Raw genomic sequence first — 11,757 nt, 5'->3', positions numbered from 1 at the left:
GTCTTGAATCAGGATTTTATATTCTTAATTCAACAGGTTTCATCTCTTCTTTCACCCTGCACACATCTAATCTCACATAACTCAAAATTAAGGTTGTAATATGTATTCTCATTTCTTCTAATTTCTTCTCATTTATTTCATATACATCAGCGCCTCACAACCTTTATATTTTATGGAAGTTAGACAACCTTTTTAGAGGTTCACATTAAAACATAACAACAATTAGTAACATATTATCATGGTCACAGCAAACTCTGATGAGACACTGGATTCACAGGTTTACCTTTTAACATCTTAGATTACGTTCAACTATTTTGAGTGTGTGTGTGTGTGTGTGTGTGTGTGTGTGTGTGTGTGTGTGTGTGTGTGTGTGTGTGTGTGTGTGTGTGTGTGTGTGTGTGTGTGTGTGTGTGTGTGTGTAGTTTTACTGTTAACTTGACAATATCCATTACATAACACAAGTGACTTAAAAATTTTTGTATTGGATGCAAATGCTGGAGGAGAAAAAATGACAAGGTCAAAAAGGTAATTTGCAATTGCTTATCATGCATAGTAATATAATAATAATAATAATAATAATAATAATAATAATAATAATAATAATAATAATAATAATAATAATGAGTTATGCATTCATAATGTGGCAGTAATTATTTAGCATTACTTTGTACAATAATTAGTTAAATGTTAATTACTATTAACACAAACTGTTTTGTAGTTTTCATATGCATCATTTGAGAATGAACTTTTGTCAGTAACTTGAACCTGACATGAACAAAAAGCCAAAAGAACAAGGTTTTGTAGTAAAAAGAAGGAAAATAATGTATTTATAAGGTAGTAAGACAAATTAAACATTGCCAGTGAAAACCATGTCACAATTGAAAGAAGTTTTAGCTTGCTGCATGCCTAAAATTAAGTATTTTATTCCTAAAAAAGTACACTACTTTTTCTCGAATTTCTTTTGTTTTCAGTCCATAGATGATTGGATTCAGTGCTGGGGGGAAAATTAAAGTTGTCACCCCCATGAACCACCTTATATTTGGTGAAATGTTCTTTATTCTGTATGATATGATGGTGAAAAGACCCAGACACTCCAACAGGAGAAAAACAGCCAGATGTGTAGCACATGTCTGCAGAGCTTTTGCTTTTGTGTCTGATCGTTTGGATCTGAAGCATGCAACAAGAATCTGGAGATATGTGTACAAAATCGTCCCGTTAGCTACCACTTGTGTAAGAGCGACTGTAAAGAGCCCGTAAATGTTATTGATGGTTTTGTCTGCACAGACCAGAGAAAGCAATGATGGATTATCACAGTAGGGGTTTTTCAATACCGATCGACAACGGGGTAAACGCAAAAGCAGAAAAAAAAGCACACCCATTAAAACCAAATTAATTATCCACACAAATGTGATTATTCTCATTATGTGAGCATAAGTCATAATTGAGTTGTATTTTAAAGGAAAACATATGGCAATATACCTATCATATGCCATTGCACTCAGAATGAACACTGTACCTGCTGCATAGATGTGGATAAAAAAAGCTTGGGCAACACAAGCCGAGTAATGCATTGTCCTGCTGTTGGTCAGTATGTTCTTAATGAGCAGCAGAAAGAATGATGAGGAGCCTATAATGTCATTGATAGGTAGGCTCAGCATGATCAGATACATGGGCTGATGCAAAGATTTGTTAAGTACAATGGTGAGGATTAGAATAAGGTTGCAGAAAAGTATGATCATGTAGCTCAGAGTTGCAAAAAGAAATGCAGGAAATACATTTTCAGAGGAGAGATTGAAGTGTTGTATCGTTAGAACATGTGATGTGTTGAACAGGACATCCATTTTTATGCTCTTCCTCCCTAGAAAATTTAAAAAAGTACCATAACTATTTTCATACACATCAATTAAGCAAAAACATGGGAGACTTAATACGACAAGAAATGCATACAGAGATAACATTTTAAAAAGTGTGAAAATTCCATTTAGATTTGAGTTATAATTTATAATTATAAAAAAGTACAAAACTTACCCAAATTGTATGTCCACGCAACTTCCCTTCACTTTGAGTCTACATACATTTCTGTTAAACATGATACATTATCTAGACTGTACATACATAACAAGTTATAGTCTTTTGGATTTACAGCTTTGCACTAAAACTCTAGGAACAAAATACACGAGAGGAAAGACAGAAAACAGTATATTCTGAAAAAATAAGAAACCTATAGTGGATCATCTCTACAGAGGAATATACTAGCAAAGACCTACTGGTATGTTCAGAAGGATCAGCAGCTTTATAGGAGGGTTTTTTTTTTGCTGAAGACCAGACAGCTCCCTGGGGGCTTCCGATTTACCATAAAGTTTATCTTTAGATTGTTACGACAATGACTTAAGGACTGGCTCACAAGGGGCTTTGGGAGAATATTAAATGTATTTTTTAACCTACAACCATCCACACATAAGTCATCCAAAAGTCACTGTGCAGAGAAGACACAGCTGTAGATAGGGATGCATGCTGATGACACCCCACAGGGTTAATCAGGGTTATCTCAGCTTGGGCTTTTTAACATAAAGCCTACATTACAGTCACAGAACAAAACAAACAAAGTGAAATTATATTGATGATCGTGGTGATGATAAAAAGGAGTATTGTTAAAAAAAAAACCTTATTTCAGTGGATTGTAGACATTTTTTGATCAATTTCTAGTTACATAGGTCATGTTTTTGATCCCCAAGTTTTTAACCTAGGATGGTAAAGGCAGCAAAATGGCTGCAGTGAAAAGGGCCCATTTAGGAGGCACAGAGATCTTACGAAAGACGCTGTGCAGTTGCATAATGGGAATTGTGTGATGCAGTTTTAAGAGCCTGACCCATACTAACAACTTAAAGTCTGACCAGTCTCTTTTTAATCTGTCTCTTCTGAGTCCTCCAACTTTATAGAAGTGCAATACAAAACACTGAAAAACATGCTTAAAAACATGGAATGTTTTCACTAATGAATGGTTCAGTGCTATCCATGAACAAGTGACTCCTTTTCCCCTCTAAAACATAAATCAGATGAAAGGCATCCTGAGAAGGCTGTAGATCGTCCTGTCAAGTGTGTAGCAACACTATAGAGAGCCAGCAAACTTACAAAGTTATACAACACAATGTTTCAGTCTTTGAATATATTTGTATACATCAACTTTCTGACCTGTCCACTTTACCACTCAAAATAATGTCATTTTGATCTCATCATAACCTGTCTATAATTGTTTTCCTCTCCCAGTATGCACATCCAATCCAATCTATTGACATTATTACAGTACATTAACAATTTTATATCAAATGAGAAATGTGTTTCTGAGTGAAAATTTAAACTTGTGATTGTGGCTCTTTCCTTTCCTCCTTTTTGTGGAAAAAACACACCAAATGAATCTGAGAAACACATCTGATTTTCTATATTCCTTTTTTCCTTTAAAAAAAAGAAGGAATTTCTCAATTCTATCATTGGGGACTATGAGGATATTCACTGCAGAGACAAAAGACTAATGGAGTTACACAGTGTTTGTTTCTTTACATTCAGTTGTGAAGAATTGTATGTTAGTACTAACAGTTTCGGAATTAAAAATATGCTTATCTATTAAAAAGCATTATACAATTATGGGTCATAATTAAACACAATGACATTTTGCAACACATATACTTTTATTGCAATGTCAAAGAAATCACATAAAATAATGTTTGTGTTAATATTCTCATCAGTAGTCCATCTGACAATAGTACAGATTGTCAAACTGACAATTGGATCAGTGTTGAGACATGCACACAATTGACACACTTGCTACTAAATTCATTTCATGCTAAATGCATTTTTATATATTTATACTCCATGTATATCGTCAGTGGCAAGTGCTTTCATACCTGCAGTGAGATCATTTTAATTTTCTAACTGTAACTTAGTGATTTAAATGTACATATATTTCATCAGATCTTTCAGCAGTTACATAAGGATCTGTGACACAGGCTATTGTGTTGACATTTTCCTTACACTTTATTAAAACTACTTACAGTGTCAACCTTATGTTGGCAAATGACCTTAGCTGTTAGTCTGTGATCTGTACTAATGCTGATTAACCCAAGTTTACACATGAACATTATATAGAGAAGTGTAAAACATATTCATAAAACAAATAATCATCAAACCCCGAGATACATAACTTATACACAGTACAATGATACATGGCATATTGTTGTTAATTAGACTCTCTGAGCCTTCATTTGTAGTGGATTCTGAAATCAGTGTTAGTTTAGGCAACAAAATATACAATGAAAGTGTATCATGTCTAATATATCCAAAATTGAAAACTGCTTACAACTTGGTTGAACAAAAATTTCTTTTAAAGAATATGAATATGTTCTGCTTCAGTTCTGTAAGTTTCAGTCCATATATAATCGGGTCTAATAAAGGAGGAAATATTAAAATTGACATACCAAGAATCCTTCTAATGTACGGGGATGCACTTTCAATGCGATGAGCAATGAGTGTAAAGGTAGTATTATTTGTAAGATTAAGAAAACAACTAAATGTGAACCACATGTTTGAATGGCTTTTCTCCGGGCATTCGTATTTTTATTCATGACACATGTGCGCAAGATTTGTGCATATGTGTATATTATCACTAACAGCGGGCCGCCCATAAGCACAATTATAGTAACCATTCCATAGTAGTTGTTCACTCTGGTGTCCTCACAGACCAGTTTCATTAATGATGGATTGTTACAGTACAAATCCACTACATTGTTCCTGCAAATTTGAATCCGCGCAACCAGCACAATCAATGTGACTATTAGGGATATATTAATAAACCATATAAAAATTACAATTCTAACTACGTTATGTGGAGTCATGATGGCATTATACCTCAAAGGACAACATATAGCAATATATCTGTCATATGCCATGGCACTCAAGATCAGCAAGTTTCCTGTACCATAAATATGACACAGCAAAGCCTGAGTGATGCATGCAGGATGGGAAATCTGTCTGTTCTGTGTCACAATGCTGACAAGAAGCTGAGGAAACAAAGCTGTAGCGCCGACCAGGTCACTAATGGGCAAGTTAAAGAGCAGGATAAACATGGGCTTGTGTAGCTTTTTACTCACAGCAATAGTTGTTAATACTAACAAGTTGCAAAAGACAATAATTAGATAGATAAGTGTGCCAAATACAAATGCTGGATAAATAGCTGTATCAGATAATCCCAATGGTGCCAGTGTTAGTAAATCCCTTGAAGATGCATTTGTATTCATAATTATACCGTCTTTATTATGTTGTTGCCTCCCCTATTGAACAAAATATGTTCCTCGATAACCAAGCCAGCTGATGAGAAATCTTCACCTGAAAGAAATGTTTTTATTAACAAGCGATTTTGAATTAAGTGCTCTGCATTATTTAAAATGTACCTTTGGTTTCATACCCGTTGCAGATGTTATCTTATCCTCGCCTGCACTGTGTTGTATGGAGCAATGAAAAATATGTTGTCTTTTATTGCCATGCACTGTAAACACAAGTGACTCATGAGGCTAGAGAGCAAAATACATCAGGTGATGTAATTGTTGTGACCAAACTTACATCATGAGAGAAACATATTTGTCATGGATTGTGAAATATTAGCCCTGTTTGCAGAATATTAACTACAGAAAGAAACGTTTAAATAGTGTACTTATCTCTGCAACATAATTTATTGTTTTACTTGTTTAACCTTGTGAACCCTGGCTTCATGTATAAAGTATACCTAGATGTAATATATATTTGGAATAAATAATTGTTGAATTTGAAACTTGACGAATAAAATAAATCCTTAGACCCTTTAGTCATAATGTACTGTACATCAGCTCTCTTTTGTTAGGTTTGCCCAATGCCAAACTGGATAAATAATTTTCTTTTTAAAACAGAGACAGAGGTTTTAATTTGTGTCATTTTGTGTATCGTGTCAAAAGTACAGTTGTGTCTTATGAACGAGCTCAAATGTGGCTTATACAGGCTAAGCGTGTTCAACCGACCAACATCAGGACAGCTTTCTTTGGAAACCAGACTAGGTCGAAGTAGCAACAGGACTTTGTGAAGTGATAAGTGGTTTGCTTTCAGTTGGATTGCCTACTCCAGCAAGGGAATGAGCCCTTACCCCAAGTGAAGGAGTTAGAGTACCTCAGGGTCTTGTTCGCGAGTGAGGGGACGATGGAGCGAGAGATTGGCCCGAGAATCGGAGCAGCGGGGGCAGTATTGCAGTCGCTTTACCGCACCGTTGTGACGAAAAGAGAGCTGAGCCAGAAGGCAAAGATCTTCGTTCCTCACCTATGGTCATGAAGGTTGGGTCATGACCGAAAGAACGAGCTTTGTACTAAATGGAATAAAAACTTTGCCTTTACAATTTAATAAGAATTTGAATATACACTTTATATTCACACAACACTATACACCAGGCCTATTCAACTAGCGGCCTGCGGGCCAAATACGGCCCTTCTGAACTATTTTCTGGCCCGCAAGAGGTTGCCTGCAAATCGGGCTTGCATGTATAGCATAAATAAAACTAAGGCCTGATACACAACAAATCCGGCGATGCCGCGAAAACGCATGTTTTTCCATTCATTTGAATGAGGCCCGTCCGTTTTGCCCGCGTGTGGGGGAAAAAATGCACTCTATCCGCACCTGCCATTGGCTCAGTCAAGATCACGTTGCAAACCAGGTTGGAAAGTCACTCTCTTACTTTTGCTAGCCAAGCTAACACTTCAAGATGTCTATCGCCAAGCCAAAGAAACAGAAAGTTGATTGTCCACCCATCCATCGTCTACTGCTTATCCGGGGTCAGGTCGCGGGGGCAGCAGCTCCAGTAAGGAACCCCAATCTTCCCTTCTCCGGTCCACATCCTCCAGCTCCTGCGTTCCCAGGCCAGTGAGGAGATATAATCTCTCCACCAAGTCCTGGGTCTTCCCCGGGGTCTCCTCCCAGCTGAACGTGCCTGGAACACCTCCCTAGGGAGGCGACCAGGTGGCATCCTTACTAGATGCCCGAACTACCTCAACTGGCTCCTTTCAACATGAAGGAGCAGCAGCTCTACTCCGAGTCTCTCCCGAATGGCTGAGCTTCTCACCCTATCTCTAAGGGAGACACCAGCCACCCGTCTGAGAAAACCCATTTTGTACCCGTGATCTCGTTCTTTCGGTCTCTGGGATTGTCATTGGCTTTGAAAAGGTGAGCAATATCAGGATTACTGTAAGTGTAGCGACCTGGCAACCTTAATTTATTGCCTTAGTAAACATTTTCTGACAAATTTATATTCTCAATCGTTAGTTGAAAGTATTCTTCAATACATCATTGATTTTGTAAATAATGGCGTCATTTAGAGTAAAATAGATAATTAAGCAGCGTATGCTTTAGGGCAGTGGTCTTCAACATTTTTCAGGCCAAGGACCCCAAAACTTATGGAGGGATGGAGCAGGGACCCACTACCATATATATTGTATAAACTTGTGTTTTATATTAAACTGGGCCTAGTGCCATGTATAGAAATGGCTACCCTGTTATTGTGAACTCAATACTAAGCTATTTAATTTATACACAGGTTCATACATTCATGTTTTTATTTTAAACATCTGCAAGGTGCATGGTGGCCATGCCACTGACATTTATAAACATACATCTTGCATACAACACTGAGCTATTAAAATAATTCACAAATTTATGTTTTTATTTTCAACATACATGTAGAAGGGACAGTGAATCCTCAAGTCATCTGTTGTTGGCACACATACTCCCACCTTAGTGAGATGTCTGACCCTTGACAGGTTGCTACCACACAGTTTTGTCCAGTGTGTGTGCTCTACGTGTTTGCGTCTTAGGACTTCAACCCTTTCCACAGTGTGATTTCAGTTCATCCATTCATCCATCCATCCATCGTCTACCACTTATAAGGGATCGGGTCGCGGGGGCAGCAGCTCCAGTAAGGAACCCCAATCTTCCCTTCTCCTGGCCACATCCTCCAGCTCCGACTGGGGGATCCTGAGGCGTTCCCAGGTCAGTGAGGAGATATAATCTCTCCACCGAGTCCTGGGTCTTCCCCGGGGTCTCCTCCCAGCTGGACGTGCCTGGAACACCTCCCTAGGGAGGCGCCCAGGTGGCATCCTTACTAGATGCCCGAACCACCTCAACTGGCTCCTTTCAATGTAAAGGAGCAGCGGCTCTACTCTGAGTCTCTCACGGATGGCTGAGCTTCTCACCCTATCTCTAAGGGAGACGCCAGCCACCCGTCTGAGAAAACCCATTTCGGCCGCTTGTACCCGTGATCTCGTTCTTTCGTTCATGACTCAGCCTTCATGACCATAGGTGAGGGCTAGGAACGAAGATCGACCGGTAGATTGAGGGCTTTGCCTTCTGGCTCAACTATCTTTTCTTCACACCGGTGCGGTAAAGCGACTGCAGTACCGCCCCCGCTGCTCCGATTCTCCAGCCAATCTCTCGCTCCATCGTCCCCACACTCGCGAACAAGACCCCGAGGTACTTGAACTCCTTCACTTGGGGTGAGGGCGCATTCCCTACCCGGAGTAGGCAATCCACCGGTTTCCTGCTGAGAGCCATGGCCTCAGATTTTGAGGTGCTGATCCTCATCCCAACCACTTCACAATCGGCTGCGAACCAATCCAGTGACTGTTGAAGGTCATAGACCGATGATGCCATAAGGACCACATCCTCTGCAAAGAGCAGCGATGAGATCCTCAGGCCACCGAACTGCAACCCCTCTCCTCCACGACTACGCCTCGATATCCTGTCCATGAAAATCACAAACAGGATTGGTGATAAAGCGCAGCCCTGGCGGAGGCCAACATTCACTGGGAACGACTTACTGCCGAGTATCCGGACACAACTCTCGCTTGGGCATGTAGACCGGATGGGCATACTCCCAGGCCCCCTCCAGGATCCTTGCGAGAGTGAAGAGTTGGTCTGTTGTTCCATGACCAGGACGGAATCCACATTGTTCCTCTTCAATCAGAGGTTCGACTACCGGCCGAACCCTCCTTTCCAGTACCTTGGAGTATACTTTACCAGGGAGGCTGAGAATTGTGATACCCCTGTAGTTGGCACACACTCTCTGGTCCCCCTTTTTAAATAGGGGAACCACCACCCCGGTCTGCCACCCCGTAGGCACTGTCCCAGACTTCCACGCAATGTTGACGAGGCGTGTCAACCAAGACAGCCCCTCAACACCCAAAGCCTTCAGCATTTCTGGACAACTCTGTGCATTTATGAGCAAACATAACACCAGTCATGACAGACTTCATGGCAAAATTGACTGAGAACTTTACTGAGAGATCCCAAGGCTTCAGCATTTCCATTGAGGTATTGCAGTTTGCTCGTGAACCGTTTCCATCAAGCCTGACACAGACTTTTGTGTAAAACCAAAAGAGGTAATATCTTGTATTGATGAGAGCATCTTTCAGATGTAACTGGTTGATGTGCAGTCTTCCTTTGCTTTAAAACAGCACTTGACGTAGTAGACCTTTTGTCTAACCATGTTAGCCAGTATCAGTACCCCACAATAAGGAAGGTGGCCTTGCTTATACTGACAATGTTTGGATCTACCTATACCTGTGAGTCTAGCTTTTCTCATATGAATGCCATCAAAACAAGGGCACGTTACTCCATGACCAATGAGAAGTTGCATGAGTATCTCAGGATTGCCCTTACCACTTACGAGCAAAACTATGCGGAAATAGCTAAATCTAGGCAGTGTAATTTCTCTCACTGACTCAAACAGGGTCAAAATGACAGTAGTCTGATATGTATGGTAGTTCTATAGTAGTACACCACCTGACTTAATGTAATGCAATCTTAGTTTAAATGCAAAGACAGATCCGCTTTATGATTCAAACAAGCCTACTTACAATTATATAATTGTAAAAATGTGAAAGATATGTATGTTATTGTGAGTCTGATGGCTACTGTTTTACTATGTTCTATTTGCATTTAGTATTTCATTGTATGGATATGGACTTGTTTTCAAAGCACCTTATGTATGTTTGGAAGTGTTGAAGATGTTATAAACAGGCTACTTACTGTTAATGTGATGAATACTGTTTTATTATATTCATCTTTTTTCTCATTGGTTTTAAAGATGCAACATTTTGCACTTTTGTGTCAAGCCTTGTAACCATAGCTTTCCTACTTTTTTAGTTTGGACTGGTTGCTTTTCTGCAATGGTGATACAATTAAAGTGAAAAAAGGATGCATGTGACTAGTTAATTTCATGTATTAGTAACTATTAACACTACTGTAAGTAAGAGTTATTTGTAGTGATTGATTGACAAAGTATTGTGTGGCCCACAAACCCCCAGTGATTTTCCTATTTGGCCCACTTGCTAATGAAGTTGAATAGCCCTGCCATACACCCTCACTGGCGTGGTAAGGGTGGTGTGCCACGGCGGTGTGGCTGTCCTTATTTAGTAGTGAGAAGGTTTTGGCACCTATGTGTTAGATTAATTTTCATAGTCAGCCAGACAAACATAATTAAGCATCAAATAGATAGCTCTCTGGGAGCCAGCTAGAGTAAGCTACATTATTATCTAATTTTACCCAACCAAAAAAACCTCAAAATACTAACTAAAAAAATAAAAGTAGTAAAAAAGAGGAGTAGGTGTTAATATGACAATAATGTAATGCACATTTTGTGGAATACTGTGGTGTATCCTTATTGGTACGAAACTATTGTTGTCATCTGTGTGACAACAGAGGATTGACCTCTTACAGCATTCTCACATCAATGGAGTCAAACATGAGTTGAATGTGTGTTCAGTAAACCAACATCATATGAAGGGAGAATAAAATTCATCCTATGGAGTCCATAAACCCACAGATCAACTGATTGACTACCATAACAGTGGCCATATATTTAATTTCATTATGATCTCCAGACCAAGCTGTCAGTCAAATCTGATTCATGCAGATAAGTGCAGGTGTTTTGGTACACCTAAAATGTTCAAGTCAATCTTGTGTTTTGCTAAGACAACCTCGGGGTTGAGATGTCACAACCTGAATTACCTTACTGTTTTGCCAGGGAGAGCAACACTAATATGCACGTGCAGTGGACCACACAACACTATAAAAAACAGGAAATGAGAAAAATGTTTTGGCTGATGCATTATCTTGGAGCTTGGTCTCCCAACAAGTCCTCCAAATTAAACAACAGGTTTACTATCACTGGAATTCTTGTAAATATGTAAATACTCAGTACACTCGGTGAACACAGTTTGTGTTTGGTGCTTTTGCCTTTCCACACAGCTTCATGGTCAAGTTTATTAACTTAATTACAATGGTCCATACTGTACTCTGTTTATTACATTTGTTCAGGTTGAATTTCAATTAAAACTGTGTTGCTACTTCTTAGTTTTGGATTCTGCTTTACTTTGTTTGATGGGGCTCAAAAAGGTTATGTAATATAAAATAATCATGAAATAATGAGAAATTACTATGTAACTACTCAGTATAATGTACACCTTTACCTGAGGTGGCACAGATATAATAACTTATGTTGTATGGCACTCAGAATGATGAAGTAAGTGGTCAGTATGTAAATTCAGATATGTGAAATAAACATTAGAAAATTAGTTTGTCCTCAATTCAGTTAAACAGGAACTACTTCTTAGTGATTCTTCAACTATCTGCAGTGCAACCTTACATTACTGTAGGATGTATATTAAAACACAAGGATAAACCATGTTACAG

General features: G+C 39.0%; 2 protein-coding genes across 2 annotated transcripts; both read right to left on the bottom strand.

Annotated features, from left to right (window-relative positions):
* Nucleotides 1–890: 890 nt before the first annotated feature.
* On the bottom strand, nucleotides 891–1,841 carry LOC115017820 (olfactory receptor 52B2-like). The gene has a single exon (XM_029446517.1). It carries the CDS (start codon nucleotides 1,839–1,841, stop codon nucleotides 891–893), a length of 951 nt encoding a protein of 316 aa, XP_029302377.1.
* Nucleotides 1,842–1,843: 2 nt separating this feature from the next.
* LOC115017819 (olfactory receptor 56A4-like) lies at nucleotides 1,844–5,291 on the bottom strand. The gene is given in 4 exon segments (XM_029446515.1): nucleotides 1,844–1,858; nucleotides 1,899–2,023; nucleotides 4,368–4,541; nucleotides 4,544–5,291. Coding segments are annotated over 4 exon segments (1,062 nt in total).
* Nucleotides 5,292–11,757: the final 6,466 nt, after the last annotated feature.

Source organism: Cottoperca gobio, chromosome 13 (genome assembly GCF_900634415.1).
Source record: "Cottoperca gobio chromosome 13, fCotGob3.1, whole genome shotgun sequence".
NCBI lineage: Eukaryota > Metazoa > Chordata > Actinopteri > Perciformes > Bovichtidae > Cottoperca > Cottoperca gobio.
The sequence above is the reverse complement of the archived record's forward strand: the minus strand, read 5'-3'. Positions and strand labels throughout refer to the sequence as shown.